At 36.3% G+C, this 21,493-nt stretch overlaps 1 protein-coding gene across 1 annotated transcript in view; it reads left to right on the forward strand.

Moving 5' to 3' along the window:
- The first annotated feature begins 851 nt into the window (after positions 1–851).
- LOC123566370 (transducin-like enhancer protein 3-B) overlaps positions 852–21,493 on the forward strand; it is a 71,773-nt gene continuing 51,131 nt past the window's right edge. The window contains exons 1-3 of the mRNA XM_053549946.1: positions 852–992; positions 9,315–9,378; positions 15,895–15,939. Of these exons, the coding sequence (XP_053405921.1) occupies positions 9,322–9,378; positions 15,895–15,939 (102 nt within the window). The 5' untranslated portion in view covers positions 852–992; positions 9,315–9,321. The remainder of the gene's footprint in view (positions 993–9,314; positions 9,379–15,894; positions 15,940–21,493) is intronic.

Below are 21,493 nucleotides of genomic sequence, written 5' to 3' on the forward strand. Positions count from 1 at the left end.
TGTGCATATTTATGAATTGGTGTACATACTAATAAGACAGGTGCTCCTCTGATTGGTTTTTCATTTTAGCCAATCAAAATCGTTGTTACAAAGACCAATTATCCCAACCTTGCGTGTAGCTGGAAGCGGTGTGTGGCATAGTTTTAAGTGCTGTTTTCACACACTATATAGACGAGTATTCTGTGTTGTTTTCCCCCTAAATTGTCGGAATTAACACATTTGGATTATCTATTTTTGCATGAGAACCATGTATTTTGGATTACCTGTCGGATAATGTGGTCTTTAGCCGTTTTATCAAACCATTGGCGGAAATTTTGGAAGTTTTTACCCGAAGGTCACCATACATCTTGTTTGTAGGGTAATTCGCGCTTAGAAACAGTGTATATGCTTTATATTCGCATAATTTCTTTCTAGTTGTGTGTATTTTTGGAAAGGCTAGTTCTGACAACAGATGTATCCAAACAGACACCGGTAATTTTATTACATGTGAGAGTCGTTCATGAATTTCGTCCTTTGTTCTGGCCGCCTACATTTCACTGTACGCAACCGTGTACTACGTTTACCCGCTATGCGTGTTGGTTTACACAAACCGCATGATCAGTCCCGTGTCTGAGAGATTTCAGGAATATTTCTGTGTGATTTTTATCAGCTGTAGCGGTGTTATCGGCATGTACATCTTTTGGCTCAAAAATGATTAAAAGAAAAAGGTCTGCGTTTTGTGATTTTTGTTCTCTTGTCAGTGGTTTTCAACTGTAAACATTGTTCAACCTCTAGTTCATGTTTACTTTTTAAAAAATAACCTTTTTGTAAGTTGAACGTTATGTTTAGTTTATACATAATGCAGTCAACACTATCTATGTACACATGACTTTTAACTTTATTTCTTCACTTTAGTCCCAGCATCAGCCGGGTCAGCCATTTAAATTTACTGTGGCAGAATCTTGTGATAGGATCAAGGAAGAATTCAGTTTCCTGCAGGCCCAGTACCACAGGTAAGCACTGTGTGTTTGTGATACCAAAGAACAGAAAACTGTTTTAACTGCATATAGGTATTACCTTGATTAAATGTGGGTGAGTGTTTGACTGTCCACAGGTACAAAGGCCCGCTCATCATAGTTTTGTAGTCTATTAGCTCTGCAGGCCTGTGAGGCAACATAGCAGATCTATTAGTTCAAGACTAGCAGGTTTGAAAGTCATTTAATTATTTACTTAGTCAGTAGGACCACCAGTCTGCAAGGCATCATGACATATCTCTCCGTTTGTGTGAAAACGCGCTAGTTCAAGGCCGGTTGCTTTTAAAGTAAGTATTAAAATTGATACACAACATCATAGGTTAATGTTTAGGGTAAAAGGTGGGGGGGGGGTCAGTTTACTTTTCAGTATCAGGTGTGTTTGGAATGACAGGTCTTTGGGATATTTAGCTCTCACACCATGGGACTGTAACCCACTGTGGTTAGCATTAAGTATACCCAGAGCCTCATAAAATTTCACTAGGATGACCCAGTTCAGATTCCAGCTCAGCATGGAGTGTTTTTAAAAGCAGTTTCTATGGTCCTTAAACTGGACAGTATTGGCACTTTTTGTTTTGGTTTTACTTTTTACTTCCTTTCTTTAGAAGACAAACATTTACCATTTCTATTAAAACAATCCCAGCCCCTCATAGTCCCAGTCTTGCCTATATGTGTTTATCTTGCCAACGTTTTATTGTTATATAAACTGCAGCAATTTAGCCTGTAATGAGTGCCAGATATTTGCATTGTTAAGATCTGCGGTAACAATTTTGAGCATAAGTGATGAACAACTTTTAGGTAGTACTTTTCAAGTATGTGAGTGTTGAAAAGGGAAACGAAGGAAAAAAAAGACTGGCACTGGTGTCCAGTTGATTATGTGTAAAGATACCAGTTTATTGTGCTTGGTTCTGGTTTGCAAAAAAAAAAACAAACTGAAAAGTATGTCACTACGAATATCCCGAATATCCCGACTCACTTTGTGTTGATCTTTACAAAGTGTACACAAGTGCCAGACAGGATACATAAATGGTTAAGTGACAACAGACATAAACAGATTTTAATGGCACTGGTATGATGAAACCTTTATATTTCAGCCTATAAATAGAGAACTCTATTACAGTACACACTCACAGGCACACACCAACACACACTATTGTTAGATTTAGATTATTATTGCATGGAACATGCAAGTAGGTCCTGGTGTTTGTTGTCTACAGTGGGCACAAGGCTTCTCAAGTTGCTGTACATGGTGGTTTGACAGTGTGTGATCTATCTGATATTGTTCATCCTCCTCCTCAGATTAATTTTTGCATGTTTTCATTTAGTCTCTAGAATTCCAGGACATTGTGGTTAGTTCAGTTAGTCAGAGAGAAGGTAAGTACTAGTAATCCGGGACATTTTGGTTATGTAAGTTAGTCACAGAGAACAGGTTACTGCTAGTATTCCGGGACATTCTGGTTATGTCAGTAAGTCACAGAGAACAGGCTACTGCTAGTATTCCAGGACATTCTGGTTATGTCAGTTAGTCAGAGAGAACAGGTTACTGCTAGTATGCCGGGACATTCTGGTTATGTCAGTTAGTCACAGAGAACAGGTTACTGCTAGTATTCCGGGACATTTTGGTTATGTCAGTTAGTCACAGAGAACAGGTTACTGCTAGTATTCCGGGACATTCTGGTTATGTCAGTTAGTCACAGAGAACAGGTTACTGCTAGTATTCCGGGACATTCTGGTTATGTCAGTTAGTCACAGAGAACAGGTTACTGCTAGTATTCCGGGACATTCTGGTTATGTGAGTTAGTCACAGAGAACAGGTTACTGCTAGTATTCCGGGACATTCTGGTTATGTTAGTTAGTCACAGAGAACAGATTACTGCTAGTATTCTGGGACATTCTGGTTATGTAAGTTAGTCACAGAGAACGGGTTACTGCTAGTATTCTTATACATTTTTGTTATTTCAGTTAGCCACAGAGAACAGGTTACTGCTAGTATTCTGGGACATTCTGGTTAGATAAGTTAGTCACAGAGAACAGGTTACTGCTAGTATTCCGGGACTTCTTGGTTAGGTCAGTTAGTCACAGAGAACACGTTATTGCTTGTATTCTGGGACTTCTGGTTAGGTCAGTTAGTCACAGAGAACACGTTACTGCTAGTATTCATTATGGGAACATTCTGGTTATGTAAGTTAGTCATTGCTAGTATTCCAGGACATTCTGGTTAGGTCAGTTAATCACAGAGAACAGGTTACTGCTAGTATTCTGGGACATTCTGGTTAGGTCAGTTAGTTACAGAGAACAGGGTACTGCTAGTATTCTAGGATATTCCTTTTAGAGACAGACCTGTCCGACTAACTTTACCTAGCTCTGTGCAAATAGACAGTCTGGTTCGTTAATATGTCCAGTGTATAACACTGATGCACACAAAACTGTCTTTCCTGGGAAGAACCAGTACTGTTGGAGACACCCAAAAGCATCACAGAAATTTCCAGAGTCTGGACCGGGATTCAAACTCTGGACCTATAGATTGACAGTCAAAAGTGGTTACCACTAGACTACCGGGCTACCTCTGACGAAAATAAGCGAGTCCTCTTCACAGTTTCATCCAAATAGGACAGCTATGCTGATTTCTTGCTCTAGGTTGCTTGTTGGGAACAGGGTTAGGTTAGTTGCCCGCTGTTAAATAACTGAAATACTGTTGAGAATGGTGCAACACAGACAAATCCTTGCACTGGACTGCCAGCAATTCTCTGTTTCGGTAGATATTAATCTAAAAAATAAAATATTTGGAAGTTTTTAAGTACCTGCACCTACATGTCACATCTACATCAAGATAAAAGCTGATTATTACAGATAACAATTATTGACATAATTTTACAGAAAGAATTGTATACTCAAGTTCACAACTTCACAATTGAGTATTCCAAAAATGTTATCACAGATTATACACTTGTCTGTTTTTGGAACAATTAGTGCATAATTATTAATTACTGTGATTGTTTTGGCAAAAATGTCAAAATTGAATTTTAAATGGTTTGTCTTAAATTGCCTAGACAGAATGGAGGAGTTGCAAGATATCAGTAGACAATAAATGTTTAGTGTTCTAAAATTTATGGAAATGCATTCTTTGTACTGTACTTCTAAAATGCAATGTCCACAATCTTGTTGTTATTCATGAAATTATTTTGTATGGTAATGATCATTTATAGCTTGGAGAAGATGTCAAAGTGTCCTGACTAGTTGCCAAGGTTTTCATATCTGCAAGATTAGAAATGTCTGAGTCTCATGTCACCACCAATTTCTCTTCCACATCCATGCATTGGTTAGGGTCATGATGCAAATATGTATTGTTATGGGACATGGAGGAATTTAAGTAGGGACATCATTGTATACAGCAGACATAGAGACATAGGAAGTGATGGTAGACACAGAACACAGGAAAAGTTTCAAACACAGAAGCAAAAAAATGTAGCAGATACAAATGTAGAAAGTTGCAGCAGACACAGAAGCAAACAAAAATGTTACAAAAATGCCAGTAGTAGAACTTTGCAGGACACACAGACACTTTAAAGTTAAAGGAAGCTTAGAAACATAGAAAGTTAGGGCAGACACAGAATCATAGATGTTAGGGTAGATACAGAATCATAGAAAGTTAGGGTAGACATAGAATTATAGAAAGTTAGGGTAGTTACAGAATAATAGAAAGTTAGGGCAGTTGCAGAATCATAGAAAGTTAGGGTAGTCACACAATCATAGAAAGTTAGGGTAGTTACAGAATCATAGAAAGTTAGGGCAGTTGCAGAATCATACAAAGTTAGGGTAGTCACAGAATCATAGAAAGTTAGGGTAGTTATAGTATCATAGAAAGTTAGGGCAGACACAGAATCATAGAAAGTTAGGGCAGTCACAGAATAATAGAATGTTAGGGTAGTCACAGAATCATAGAAAGTTAGGGTAGTTACAGAATCATAGAAAGTTAGGACAGACACAGAATCATAGAAAGTTAGGGCAGTCACAGAATTATAGAATGTTAAGGTAGTCACAGAATCATAGAAAGTAGGGTAGTTATAGTATCATAGAAAGTTAGGACAGACACAGAACCATAGAAAGTTAGGGCAAACACAGAATCATAGAAAGTTAGGGTAGAAACAGAATCATAGAAAGGTAGGGCAGTTGCAGAATCATAGAAAGTTAGGGTAGTCACACAATGATAGAAAGTTAGGGTAGTTACAGAATCATAGGAAGTTAGGGCAGTTTCAGAATCATACAAAGTGAGGGTAGTCACAGAATCATAGAAAGTTAGGGTAGTCACAGAATCATAGAAAGTTAGGGTAGTTATAGTATCATAGAAAGTCAGGGGAGACACAGAATCATAGAAAGTTAGGGCAGTCACAGAATCATAGAAAGTTAGGGTAGTCACAGAATCATAGAAAGTTAGGGCAGACACAGAATCATAGAAAGTTAGGGCAGTCACAGAATAATAGAATGTTAAGGTAGTCACAGAATCATAGAAAGTAGGGTAGTTATAGTATCATAGAAAGTTAGGGTAGACACAGAATCATAGAAAGTTAGGGCAGTCACAGATTCATAGAAAGCTAGGGTACACAGAATCATAGAAAGTTAGGGCAGTCACAGAATCATAGAAAGTTAGGATAGACACAGAATCATAGAAAGTTAGGGCAGTCACAGAATCATAGAAAGTTAGGACAGACACAGAATCAAAGAAAGAGTAGACACAGAATCATAGAAAGTTAGGGTAGATACAGAGTCAGAGAAAGTTAGGACAGACACAGAATCATAGAAAGTTATTAGGACAGACACAGAATCATAGAAAGTTAGGGTAGACACAGAATCATAGAAAGTTAGGGCAGACACAGAATCACAGAAAGTTAGGACAGTCACAGAATCATAGAAAGTTAGGGCAGACACAGAATCATAGAAAGTTCCAGCAAACACAGACTCATAGAAAGTTTTTAAATAGCAGTAGCAGAAGCATATAATGTTACGAACATCTTAGAAGAATAGAATATTCCATCAGACAGGGAAACTTGGGTTGTTAGCTCATCTGATTTTTTGAAAAAAAATGATGAGTTATTGTCATCACTTGAGCGGTTGTCGGCGTCGGCGTCGGCGTCTGCGTCGGCGTTGCCTGGTTAAGTTTTATGTTTAGGTCAGCTTTTCTCCTAAACTATCAAAGCTATTGCTTTGAAACTTGGAATACTTGTTCACCATCATAAGCTGACCCTGTATAGCAAGAAACATAACTCCATCTTGCTTTTTGCAAGATTTATGGCCCCTTTTGTACTTAGAAAATATCAGATTTCTTGGTTAAGTTTTATGTTTAGGTCAACTTTTCTCCTAAACTATCAAAGCTTTTGCTTTGAAACTTGGAATACTTGTTCACCATCATAAGCTGACCCTGTACAGCAAGCAACATAACTCCATCTTGCTTTTTGCAAGAATTATTGCCCCTTTTGGACTTAGAAAATCAGTTTTCTTGGTTAAGTTTTATGTTTAGGTCAGCTTTTATCCTAAACTATCAAAGCTATTCCTTTAAAACTTGCAACACTTGTTCACCATCATAAGCTGACCCTGTACAGCAAGAAACATAACTCCATCCTGCTTTTTGCAAGATTTATGGCCCCTTTTAGACTTAGAAAATATCAGATTTCTTGGTTAAGTTTTATGTTTAGGTCAACTTTTTCTCTTAAACTATCAAAGCTATTGCTTTAAAACTTGCAACTCTTGTTCACCATCATAAGCTGACCCTGTACAGCAAGCAACATAACTCCATCCTGCTTTTTGCAATAATTATTGCCCCTTTTGAACTTAGAAAAATCATTTTCTTGGTTGAATATTATGTTTAAGTCAACTTTTCTCATAAACTATCAAAGCTATTGCTTTAAAACTTGCAACAGTTTTTCACCATCATAAGTGGACACTGTACATCAAGAAACATAACTCTATCCTGCTTTTTGCAAGAGTGATGGCCCTTTTTAGACTTAGAAAATCATGGGTAGGACAATATTTCTATTATAAAAAAAAAATCAGATGAGCGTCAGCACCCGCAAGGCGGTGCTCTTGTTTTAAATGACAGAATGATAGCAAATTAGGTCTAGGGTAATCATAAACAGTGATACTAAGTTGGGTAAGGATGTTACAGTAAATACAAAGTTATGAGAGATACAGAATCATAAGACATGAAGCACATGCCGAAGAATACTGATGCATTGAAAGGTAAGTCAGACATACAAGTATAGAAAGTAACAGCACACACAGAAGAACAGAAAGTTATAGCAACAGAAGCATAGACAGTTACAGTAGACTCTGACACACAAAAAGTAACAATAGACACAGAAGAACAGAAAAATATTGCAGACACTAAAGCATAGAAATTAACAGCAAACATAGAAGCATAAATAGTTACACTTACACCACACGTATTAAAGCACAGAAATTTGTAGCAAAACATTAGCATAGACAGTTGCAACAGACAAAGAAGTGTTCTGATATTTTAGCCTGGCAATGCAGCTTAGGCTAACTGCTTACCCAAGATGTTTAGAGTTTCCTCTGGGTATAGAGACTCAGTTGCCAGGCCTATCTATCTACCTACCCACCCTACCTTCTAATTTTACAAATCTGTGCTGTATTGTTTAGACCTCATTTATAGTCCACCTGCTAAGTTCAGTAGTGAGAGCAAAGATCTACAGATTGTGGAGCTGTGAGTATGATTCAGGGGCGAGGTGTATTTTCTCCAATCACGATTTGATGAAAGGCATTGTGTCCTCCATATCTGGTTGGCGGTTACTGGTAGAGAACAGGTTGATACTATGGTACAAAATCCAGGAACATTGGTTAGGTTAACTTCCTGCTGTTACATAACTGAAATTCTGTTGAAAAATGGCGCTAAACCCAAAACAAAACAAAAGGCCTCATTTATACATAATATATGTAGTGACAAGTGGAATGTCATTATGGCCTTGTACATAATTTATGTAGTAACAAGTGGAATGTCATTATGGCCTGCCTATAAAGGCATGAAAAGGAACAGTAAAAGACATTGACCTTTTTACTGGTATGACACAGGGACCCAGTACTTGAGTATTTGATTCCCACTCTCGCATCCAAAATATTTTACAGTATCCCACACTACAGTACTGTACGAAAACAGACATCCTGGAGACCGAGGGTGAATGTCAGAAATATATGAGCCGTGCCATGAGAAAACCGACATAGTGGGTTTGCGACCAGCATGGATCCAGACCAGCCTGCGCATCCCCGCAGTCTGGTCAGGCTCCATGCTGTTCGCTTTTAAAGCCTATTGGAATTGGAGAAACTGTTAGCGAACAGCATGGATCCTGACCAGACTGCGCGGATGCGCAGGCTGGTCTGGATCCATGCTGGTCGCCAACCCACTATGTTGGTTTTCCCATGGCACGGCTCATATAAATATAAGGTGGCATCACTGCTATAATTACTGGCAAGCATTAATCTGTCTCTGAGTGCTTTGTCTTGAGTAACAAAACGCGTTTATAATTGCATATACGGTTATTGTGACTTGACCTTATGCGTTCAGGACATTTGAACAGAAGAAGTCTTACAGTTGGCTATGTTCCTAAAACTGTAAATTTGTGTGTTGTAATTGGGGTGTAATCACCTCTAATTACCAGATCTTTCAGGGTCGCACTAATCTAGATCAACTCTGATAAAGCTGATTACTCGTTTCATTATGTTTTTATTTCCAGACTATTTGAAATTTAAGGTAGTGTACTCGTCCGTAACTTGGCACTAAATGGAAATTTGAACGCATTCAGAAAAAAATCATAATTTTTGCTTTGGTGATATTAGATATATACTGCAACTTTTACCATGTTAATGGGCTAGTGCTTTTTGTGGTGAGGAAGTTACCCAGATATCTTGTACCATGATCGCATACAGTACCAACATGTATGTAAAAAATAACAGGCCGAGTACAAAATTTATGTGAGCCGTGCCATGAGAAAACCAACATAGTGGCTTTGCGACCAGCATGGATCCAGACTAGCCTGCGCATCCACGCAGTCTGGTCAGGCTCCATGCTGTTCGCTTTTAAAGCCTATTGGAATTGGAGAAACTGTTAGCGAACAGCATGGATCCTGACCAGACTGCGCAGATGTGCAGGCTGGTCTGGATCCATGCTGGTCGCATACCCACTATGTTGGTTTTCCCATGGCACGGCTCATGTAGAGTTTGAAATTTGTAGAATTTGATATTTTTTGTTAAGTGTTTGATATGTAAGTTTGAAAGGTGAGCTGTTATATATTTCAGCCTAAAGATGGAGTGTGAGAAACTAGCACAGGAGAAAACTGAGATGCAAAGACATTATGTCATGGTAAGTGTAGCAAATATTTACTTTAAATAGGTAGAAGGGAATCTTTCGGATGACACAGCTCATGATTTGTTGTCTTTTTATGACCCACCCCCCAATCACCTTTAATGCTTTGGGAGTAGGAATTTAGTGTTACCTCAGTCTGTTTATATATGTCTGCCTACATCCAGCTATCAGTACTACCAGTATGTGTGTGTGTGTGTGTGTGTGTGTGTGTGTGTTGTGTGTTTGGAAAACTATGTCCAGTTTATAACTTGGTTGTATCTGGTCGGATTTCACACTTGGCATAAATGACCACCATAAGAAGATAACCCAGATCCCAAGCTTGCATGTCAGGGCCATGCAAAAAATTCAAAGTTGTAGTAATTTTTCTCGTTCCATTAATAACTTTTGTAAAATAACTATTCTAAACTCAAACAGTTCCCTAATAGGTTGTTTGAGGTCACACTTAGAGGTCTAATACTTAACCTCGTTTTTCTTTTCTGCATAGATTATCATTCAAATAACTTGGTAGAAACATTCACAATGATAAGGCATGATGTCATGTGCAAGACTTAAGATCATGGTATTAGAGGTCAAGTACTTGAATGATTCTTCTTGTCCTGTTGTCCTATCTGTAACTGCTTTATACATGAATGGATATTGGAATTACTTCCCCCCCCCCCCCCTCCCCCGAGCTTCAGTGTCAATGTCAAGGTCATAACTGAGGTTAAGTCTAAATGTTCTATATAGAGCCAGATATGAGGTATCACTAGTGTCAGGAGGTAGATACGAAGCATCATCTCTGTTGTGAGAGCTTCCATGAACAACTTTCAGAACAGCCCAGTTGCGACTGAAAGCTAGATTGTGTTCACAGATTGGTAGGTTTTGTTGACTAAAAGCAAGGTTATTTCAGGTCAGTTGTGAATAAAAGCAAGGTTGTGACAAAAGGCTAGGTTTTATGACTGAAGGCAAGGTTATTTCTAGTCAGTTGTGAAAGAAAGCAAGGTTGTGACAGAAGGCTTCATGTAGATAATTCCTACAAACATGCCTTTCCAACAACTGTTCCACTTTTGGGTTTTTCAGAGTTAGTCAAATTGGATTTTCTAAATTTGTCAAGTAGGCCTTCATTGTTGTGTAAGTAAGTCATTATATAGTATGCCATTCAAACAATTGTCTAGGTTGTTTTACTAGTATGTTAATAATATATGACTTTTCCAACAGTTTTAATTAAGTGGCATAGCTTTGCAACACTAAACTGGAAAAAAATGTTTTCTTTTTTAAAAATACTGGGATAAGGTAGAGATACTAAAAGCAGACATTAATTGTCTCGAAATAGAATAAAGGTTTTTTGCTGACATTTATACAGAGTAAAGAAATGTAAGTGATGAGTTTGGGAAAAGCTCACTGTTCGTGAGGCTTATATTTTTTTATTAAGTGACATGAAAACACTACTGCTTTTTAAAAGAACATACAAAAATTCAAAAAGTTTTTACATATAAAGGTGGTCATTCATATTTGAGCAAAATTTTCTGACATTTTTCAGTTTTTGTGTATGCTGTTTTAGGTGTTTATTTAAGGATCCCCATTAGAAATCTATCGAGTTTTGTATTACAATTCCCTGTCACCCAGCATTAGTAAAAGGGTGGGGAGCATTTTATGTGTAGTTTAACATTTGATTGAGATATTCAAAATCTGAACCTTTAGCCTTGATTTAAAAAGGTGTGTAGCTATCCCAATCTATCTGTGTCACACAGCCACGATAGGCAAAGGGAGGTAATAATAATTTTTAAAACTTGCATATATAATTTCTAATGCATTTTGGCTTAATATGATTATAATAATAATTTATCAATGCAAAACATCTTTGACAAATATAGTACAACATTGATTCATATCATTCATTATGCAAAGTTTGTTTATTAAATTTATATTTATGCTAAAATAATTCTATCTTGGTTGGACAAACTAATTTTAGAAATACATGTACCTTCAGTAAAACTGTAGGATATATTATAAGCTAAGTAAAGTTTAGAACAAGTCCATTTCTTGACCAAAAATTAAAAAATATGAATTCAGATAAAGCGTACAAGTTGTAATAAGAATATGATTACAGTGGCATTTGGGGCCTCCGTGGCCGAGTAGTTATGGTCGCTGACTACAAATCACTTGCCCCTCATAGAAGTGGGTTTGAGCCTCACTCAGGGCATTGAATTCTTCATGTGAGGAAGCCGTCCAGCTGGCTTATGGAAGGCCGTTTGTTCTATCTGGGTTCCTGCTTGTGATGAAATAATGCACGGAGGGGCATCTGGGGTCTTCCTCCACCATCAAAGCTGAAAAGTCGCCATATGACCTGTAATTGTGTCCGTGCGTCGTTAAACCCAACAAAATAAATAAATACTGTGGCATTTGGACTCTGGGGATTACTTACCAGAACAAAAAAATATTGTCGTGGTGGGTATGGCTCAGTTTATTTATGCCAGAAACATAGGTTTCGTCTGACAGAAGTGTTTACTGTAGGCGGAGACCTTTTGCTGTACAATTTTAGTAAACCTCTTAGACCAGGAGTTTGGATGTGTTGCCTTCTATTATTGGCCATCAGAGCATTGTGACACTTGTTTGATCAGTGTGACTGGTTTAAATTCTGATTTCTTCTTCATTGATTTTGTCTCCTAACATGTGATCCCATGAGAGTTATATTTAGCAAAATTTTAAGTGCAGCAGTTTTTGGGATTTTAAATCTGGCATAGATTGATAAGCTTTTTCTCTGAGTTAGTATAATGTGTCTTTCTTGGCAAATTATGGCACCAGAATGGTAATTTGCCAGCAGTTTGTCTGTGTTTCTCCAAAAGTTATTTAGAAGAATTAAATTGCAATTTTTTTGTGGGCATTAAAATTTGATACAGTAGCTTGTTTGAAAAAAAGCGTGCAGGCTAGAATCTGTACAGATGGGGGTGGGGGAAGGGGGAGGGGATTTTTAAGGTCTTTCTGAATCAAATGAAATGAGACTTGAACATTTAGCAATGATTGGCTGGGGATTCTTGGTCGGTAACCATATCACTTGGCCACAGAGGATCATTGTTTGTAAAATAATGTTTTTTAAGATATATTTCAAAGTGGCAGGTGTTCGACATTTGTTGTGATATGTATGGAATCAGATAGAAAACCTTACTTTAAATTCCTGGGTGCAAATTGATTAAATCTCGCTTATCATTTAACCAACCACTTAATACTTTTCACATGAAATTAATAACAAACATATTATTTCTGATGGTAATTTTATCTTTTAACACTTACTTGCTTATAAAGGATTATATATTTGTGGAGACATGCAGAGTTATTCTGCAGGTTTATTGTTAATGCAGTTGAGCCTGTGCCATAATGGCTCCTTCACGCTCTTAGAAAATAGGCAACGTTCAATATAGCTTTACACTTGTAAGAAAAAAATCTCAAGTGCTTTTTTTCATATGACATCTTCACTGGAGTATGAACGAATGAGTCATTTTGCCGTAAATATTTATTTAAATGTTTTGACCTATTCTGAACGTGGAGATATCGGGTATCAAAACGGTGTCTTTGTTACCGGACTGCTTTTTGTGTTGAATGACAGCTATTCTTGTGCGATCAGGTTTGAAACGCTATCGGAATGATCTTTGATGGGGTATAATATCTCAAAATCCATTAGAGCCAACTTTGGACAGAGTTTATGTTTAGCTCCTAGATGATAATGCTAACAGTAATTATCATACCAGAGATGTTTGGATCACTATTAATTATCATCTTGTATCATGGTTATTCTTAGAATGTTTTTTCCCACTTCTTCTGTTTTTAATTAAAGGGAGTTATATGCCTTTTATTTCCCTAAGTAGTTACCCCAGACCAGTTTACTCTTCAAAACTGAGTGATTGTGTCAAGATTACCTAGAACGAGTTGATGAGCTGCCCTACTAAGAACTTGTTATGTTGCCTTTAAATCCCAAGAACTGGTTGTGGCTAATGTGTGCCTTACTCATGAAGTATATATATCTTAAGATTGTTCATACCCCTGGGTTCTTCAGCATGTCAAATTTAAAGCACTTATACATAGTAATGATATGGAAAACTATAGTTGAAGGAGTATTGGTGATCAAACTCAACAACCCTTGGTTTTATTGTCCTGCTTTTCTTCACTTAACCAGTTACTTGTGGAATGCTATCATATAGCAAAGACATTATCCAAAAGCTATACTATAAAAAGAGTCTAGCGATCTTCAGGAAATTTTGCTTTAACCCTTATCATGCTAAACACGACTGATTCTGCCTTTGCGGCCAATGTAGATCATGATCAGCCTGCACATCCAGTCAGTATTTTTTGGTAAGCACCCCTTTTAACAGTTAATGGTAACTATCCAAATTGAAAGATGGACGAGTTCAATACAGAAATTTAGCAGGGTAAGGGTTAATATAAGTCTGACACATCTGATCTGCAGTAACCATTGCTTAATCATAAGTACTCCGCTACATTATACCTGAGCAGACTGAACTGTGTTATAATACTGTTATTGTCATGATACTATAGAACATTATCACATTTCTATACAAGTAACATTGGTGTTATGGGTATGGTGGCTGCTCAACCTAGAGGTCACGGGTTCAAATTCCTTTAAGGTCATAATCATAGTTTCAGGAAACCAGCTTAAGATTGATTCATTTATACTTAACAGCGTTCTTCACAGTCTAGTTAAAGTACATACATACCTTTTGTGCACTTAACAATGCTGTACTACTATGTATGTACAGTAAAACTGTTATGAACTTTGATGTTGCAATGTAATGTTTACAACCAACATGTGATGATGAATAAGGCATTGTTTATCAACCTCCCAAATTTAGTTACTTCCTATACTTGGTCACAGTTTAAATGGGTAGAATATCTTAGCAGAGTTTGATAACCAGGTAGATCCTTCAAGTCTCTCTACAGTTTATATGACCCATAAATTACTCGAAAATGCTAAAAGTGACAATGACTGATCTCTGAATTCAGCAACTTTTGGCCAGTGATGATCAAACTGGATCCATTACAGTATTTTAGGGTATTATGTCTTGGCTAAGTTCAGTAACTATTGAATTGTCCCGTTGCCTCTGGAGTCGGGGTCCTTGAATTAATAAAAATTTCAAAAGTTGACAGTGTCTGGTCTTTAACTTGAATAGTTCTTATCCAAACTTGGTAACAATGTTTATGAGCATAATACATGCATATATAATATAAATGATATATATTTACAGCAACAGATAAAAACAATGTTACATTGTTAATTCAATGTTCTGTTGAAATAACGTTTAGAACTGCTGTCACTTAAGGATATGTCCATAATGGTACCCGTACACATGGTTTACGCTGTGGTATGTACCATAGTCACCCAACAGGTGGACGGATAGCTCAGTGGTTTGCACACTGGCTTTCCAATCCTTAGGTCGGGGGTTCGATCCCCGGCAGCTACTTGGGAATTTTCAGAAACACTTTTCAGTGTTTCCCACCCAACTAGAGGTGTACTGGTCAGGAACCCAGGCAATCCTTGCGTGTATCAGTGCTATACACTGGGCACGTTAAAGAACCAGGATGTCTATTTGCAACGAGCTAGGCTAAGTTAGCCGGACAAGCCTGTATCTGATTTCTAATCTCTCTCTCAGGGGGATGAATTATGCCCCCTGTGTGGCTGCATTTGAACTATGTAAAGCGCCTTTGAACGTGAAATTGATCATGAAAAGGGCGCTATATAAATCTGGTATAATAATAATAATAATAACAGCTTGGCACCAGTGAATTCCTTACACCTCTAAGGATACTATTTGGGATAGTTTCTTTAACTTTGAAGAATTGTCATTACTTAGGAAATATGATTTGGCATTGATTATCATTTATACTTGGGAGATAATTGACTTGGGACAGTTTTATATGTAACTTGGGAGATACAATTATACATTGAATGTCATTACTTTTGAGATATGATTTTGCGGTGACTTTCATTGCTTCAGAGATACGATTTGTCATTGAATGTCATTACATCAGAGATATGATTTGGTACTGAATGTCATTACTTAGGAGATATGATTGAATGTCATTACTTCAGAGATACGATTTTGCATTGAATGTCATTACTTCAGAGATTTGATTTTGCCACCGAATGTCATTACTTCTGAGATGCAATTTGGCATTGAATGTTATTACTTCAAAGAAATAATTCAGCATTATTATTGAATTAACATGAATCATAATTGCAGATGGAATAGAATTCCACTATTTTCAGATATGTTGTTGTTGTCTAGGCAAAACATACTGTTTATTGTCTGAGAAACACTTGAAGGTAATTAAAGAAAGTTGTGGTTAATTATACATCCTAACCACATCTTAATTATGTATAATAATAACATAAAAGAAGAGTGTCTTTGTTAACTTATTATCTGCAGTACTCACATAAACCCTGCATTATAACATCCCATCATAGCGTAATTATATATGATAGAAGTATAATTATTGTTGTTGTTGTTGTTTTATTTTCAGTATTATGAGATGTCTTATGGACTGAATGTAGAGATGCATAAACAGGTAAGTGCTAAGGCTTAGTGGTTGTTGTTGTTACAGTCAAAGTCTCTGATATATAGCTAGGCTCAAAACTTACTGTACTGTTTCAAGGATCAATATGAACAGGAAAAGTAGGGTAAAGATTATTTTACAAGGTGATTTTTGAGCGCAGAACACAACCAAGCAAGTTAATAACAGACTTGGATTGAGTTGGTTTGAGTCTGTTCTTGAGAGGAAATAAAATGTACAGCATCCATTTATGCCCCCTAGCGCTGACTGAAATTGTGTCGGTGCGACGTTAAACCCAACAAAATAAATAAATAGCGCTGACTGAAAGCTGAACTGTTCTACCCAGGTGCCCGCTCGTGATGAAATAATGCACGGAGGGGCACCTGGGGTCTTCCTCCACCATTAAAGCTGGAAAGTCGCCATATTATGACCTATCATGTGTCGGTGCGACGTTAAATCCAACCAAAAAAAAAAAAGAAGCTGAACTGTTAAATTGAGAAACATTGAATGAACCATCTGATCCGAATTTATGTTTATGTTATAGCACAATTTGACCTGACATGTGTATCTTATGTGGTAGGCACTGTGAATTTCTATACTTTCATGTTATTGCTCAACCTGCATAGATTTATAAGAATTCGGTAGACAAACTGTAGTCTCATAAAATGTACCTAGAATATCAACAGCATTGAAATTTAAACAGAAACAAACTTGTTAAAGTTGTTATAAAATACTCAAAATGATTTTTTTTCCGTAGGCAAATGACAAGATCCACAATTTTTAGTACTTAATAACAGTGCACTGTGCACAGTTGAGATATTTTACTGTAATTATGCGACCAGCATTTCCATCAATTTATTTTGTTTCAGCTTCGAAAACAATGTTTTTTTTTCTAGTTAGACAGTCAGTCCTGAGTTAGTTTTGGACATAAACAGTTTGAAGCTGATTTTATTTTACACCCCAAAAATGAAAATTTACAAAATAGATATGTTAACTTATTTGCCCTTTGTAGTGAGACATAGGAAATCTATGTAGTATGTCTGTGCGGAAACATGTGTAATGATGTACATACACTTTGTAAAAATGTTGTGCGTTTGTACCAGCAGACATTCAAACTTGTGGTTTATCAAATACCATTAGCTTGTTTGTTCATCAAGTACAAACATGAAGTTACAATCAAACATACAAATTGAAATTACAGTGTGACAAGGCTTCAAACATGCAAATTGAAGTAACTGTTAGTTTGAGGAGGTTTCAAACAGTACGAACTGGAGATAACAAAGTGTGATAAGGCTTGCAGTGACAGAGTGTGATAAGGCTTCAAACATGAAGTAACATAGTGTGATAAGGCTTCAGACTTGAAGTAACATAGTGTGATAAGGCTTCAAGTTTTAACATAATGTGATAAGGCTTCAAACTTTAAGTAAGGCTTCAAACTTTAAGTAACATAGTGTGATAAGGCTTCAAGTTTTAACATAATGTGATAAGGCTTCAGACTTGAAGTAACATAGTGTGATAAGGCTTCAAGTTTTAACATAATGTGATAAGGCTTCAAACTTGAAGTAACATAGTGTGATAAGGCTTCAAACTTGAAGTAACATAGTGTGATAAGGCTTCAGACTTGAAGTAACATAGTGTGATAAGGCTTCAAACTTGAAGTAACATAGTGTGATAAGGTTTCATAGTGTGATAAGGCTTCAGACTTGAAGTAACATAGTGTGATAAGGCTTCAAACTTGGAGTAACATAGTGTGATAAGGCTTCAGACTTGAAGTAACATAGTGTGATAAGGCTTCAGACTTGAAGTAACATATTGTGATAAGGCATTATGATGAAATATATATTAAAATACTAAGATATTTGTTTGGAGTTACAGCATATAGGTAGACCAACAATTGCACATGGCATTTTATGAGGAATTCTAATCTGAGACTGTAAAATTCTTCTTGAAGCAGAAGTATGAGTAATTAAGAAAGAAGTGATTTTTTCGGGGCCATTGGCCCCATTCCTCTCTCTGAAAAGTATGTTTTCCCCCTCTTTTGACAAAAATTCCCCACTTAATGTTTTTTTTTTACATTTTCCAACCAGAATTGTTTAAAATAAAATGATGGCTTTTAAGTCCTTTTCATCCGGAGTGAAACATATTTATGACAAAAACGATTTTCATTACAATGCAGTTTTCCCCCATTTGAGTTGTTATGACAAAGTTTTTTCTTCCTAACAGACCCTGCAACTGACAAAAAGCATAGGCAGTTATCTTTCATCACCGTGAAACTATTATAAAATTGTGTCAATGTGACGTTACTGGTAAACCCAACAAAAAAGAAAAGAACTGTAGGAACTGGTAACAAAACTGTATTATACGTACTGAAACATAGGTACACAATATAACTATATAGGTATCAAACACAGCGAAGTTAGTATTCATCAGTTACCTTGATATGATAAAGATAAAATAGAAAAATGTTTTGCCCCTAGCGATTTGGTCACCTTGCTCTATTTTAGCCTGTCCAGTCACACCTGAGGGCACACTGATAATTGATGTTATTTATCAGATTCTTCAGTAAACCATTGTAAAACTCCTGCATTATAATTTCAATACAATTAGTCGAAATTTTGCCGCAGGAGGTTTTTTCAGATCAAGTGCGTTTTTGTGGTGATAGTTGTTGACAATGCACCGTGTGTCATTACAGGAAAACGTTAAGATTATTCGAGCGAAACGCTATTTGAACTACGGGTTATGTGGTAATGTGTTAGATTGAAAACCCGATAGTCACAATTCATTAAACAGAATAAATGTGTTACAGTATAAAACCTGAATTAGTTCCTTTGTTGATTTTAAAGATTTATCTGTGTACCTATATGATTTAATTTACAAGTATCTCAGCCATAAAATGGTCATTGAAGGATATTTTAAGTAAATAAAGGTTAAGACAATTAGAATTAGAATTTTATATAGCAATGCACGCTAGAATTGTAAAAAAGTAGATGGTTTGTGAACATTAATTTTTGATCCACACAAGCGTCTTTAAAAGCACAAGCTTCTATACTCTCAGTCTTTTCTCTCAAGTATTAAAGCAACTGTTTTTAAAGCGGTGTTATCATTAATTGTAATATTGATGTACAGACATGATTTGGACATCCGATGATGTGTAGAAACAAACTTGTAGATCATCAGAACAATGAAAATGTGAAAGCATTAATAATAATCCATTCAAGATGCAAATAATTAAAAAAATGAACACTTGATTGATAGTTCCACTTTTATATCACTGTTAATATGCTTGAGATTACTAATATTGGACGAAACTTAAAAATATCAACAGCTCTAATTTTTGGTTGTTTGTTTATTTTGGGTTTAACGCTATTTTTCAAAAGCACTTGAGTTATTTAATAGTAGGTAGGTCCCTGGAATATGTACCAGTACAAACCTGTTCTCCGCAAGTAAGAGCCAATATCCTTACATGAATGAGAGATTGAGGACGAATGATTTCAGACACAGTGTCTTTTATCAAATCATCAAGGAGAACATTACGTCCTGCCCGGGGATTGAACTCACGACCCCAAAATCCGTAGATCTGCGCTCTCTTTATTGGCTACAGCTCTAGTTTTTACTTTTAATAAAAGAATAGGTATGGTAAAATACTATTAAGTAAAATGAAATTTGGTTTATGTAACAACTTATTTTATTACTAGATATTGTTCACAGTTTTTCATATAAAACTGAGATTTTTTTCCCTGAGACTCTAAATGAACATTTAAATGTGACTTGTATTATGTACTGTGGGATAAATAGACCAGCGTATAAAACCAGAATTGGTATTGAGTCAGACATTTTTGTGGTATAAATGAAATAACCACAAGTATACTATGAAGAAAAACCTTGACAAATTTATATTAACTTTGAGGTTAAGATTTCATGTGCATTGTGGTTATAAAATATAGGATTTCTTTATGCAGTCATATAAGGGCGTAAAATGTTGAAAATTTATATGTAATATTTATACGGAAAACAAGTGTGTTCATTAGGAAACTGTTAATATCCCCATGGAATAGGGATCTGAATAAATGGTCAAGTAGGCAGTCAGTATTGAAATACAAGCTTTCTTTGCTCAAGTGTAAAGAAACAATGTTTCCAGGGTAATAGAAGTAGACTATATACTGATTATTGACTATCGCTATAGTAATATTTTCATCAATAAGCAATTCGCTTGCCAACATGCAAACAGATTCCTCAACTAGCAGCCAATAGCAATCACGGCCATCAACATTCGCATATTCAGAAGGAAAAATCATTTTCAGTAGAATAAATAAGTTGAATTATAAGAATACAAACAAGATGAACAAAAAGCACGCAAGGCCATCATATTGTTTAAAAGATAAAGCTAGATGAAACAGAAGCGACAACAAGCAACATCAAGACTGTTCACAGACAAAAAAGTAAAGTGCAACCAACAGTAAACACAAGAACTGTTCACAGTCTGGACCCTGAGCAACCGGCACAGACAACATCAAATACATGTACAGTAAAACCAACAAGCAACGGTGCACAGGTGACATTACTGACAACATCAAATACATGAACATGCACAGCCAACACAACAATCAGCAGACAAAACGGTTTGTACCGACAACAGCTGTTACTGTACAAAACCAAGTAGCAATAGTCAACAGATAGAGGAAGCAGTAACGATTGTAACAACAACAAACTCACAAACAGCAAGAAATAGTCAGAAAGTAGATGAAGCAGTAACAGCAGTAATAAACAAAGGAACAGAATCAACAAGCAACAGTCGAGAGAATGACCAAACAACAACAACAACAACAGCATACAGATTATCAGAACCAACTAGCTACAGACGACCCAAAAGACCAAGCAGTAAGAACAAAAACAACAACAAAATTTGTTAATGAACTGTCAGCAAAAAGACTAACTAGTAGCAACAACAACAAAAAACGAGCAAATAAACAGCCGATAAGCAATAGCAGTAACAGCAAAAACAAACACATGAACAGCAGATAGACTACATACCACAAACTATATTATACAAATTGAAATATAAAGATGATATGAGAGCTTTACTGGAGTGAAGGGTAGGGATTACATAATCAAAATAACTTCCTAAATCTGATGAAGAAAAAATGTATTCTGTATTGTTGTTGATCAAAATATATCTGTAATAAAAAAACAAGAATATGCAGGAAGTTGCTAAGTTTGATAGTGATTGAAGATTTTTGAAGTGTAAGAGAGAGCATCGTAAGGCAAGTTATCTCAAGTACTACAATAGTCATGAGCACGAGTTTCCTGGTGGAAAGAGACCGCGCTAAGTATTCCTGCGTTAGATTACTGTGTTCTTACATGCAGGAAGTGTTCTAAGTATATTCTATTTGAAATTTGTCGTTCAGCCATTTAAATTTGAGTTCTCAAGTCCATTGGTCATTTTATTGATGTAGATTTATATTTTATGTGTCATTGACCTAGGACAGATGCTTAGATCATTTTGTGCGAAATAGTGTTTGTCAAGATAGTTACGAGGTCAAGGTAACCCTGAAGCATGAAGCAACCTTAG

This window comes from Mercenaria mercenaria, chromosome 8, assembly GCF_021730395.1.
Source record: "Mercenaria mercenaria strain notata chromosome 8, MADL_Memer_1, whole genome shotgun sequence".
In the NCBI taxonomy this organism is placed as follows: Eukaryota; Metazoa; Mollusca; class Bivalvia; order Venerida; family Veneridae; genus Mercenaria; species Mercenaria mercenaria.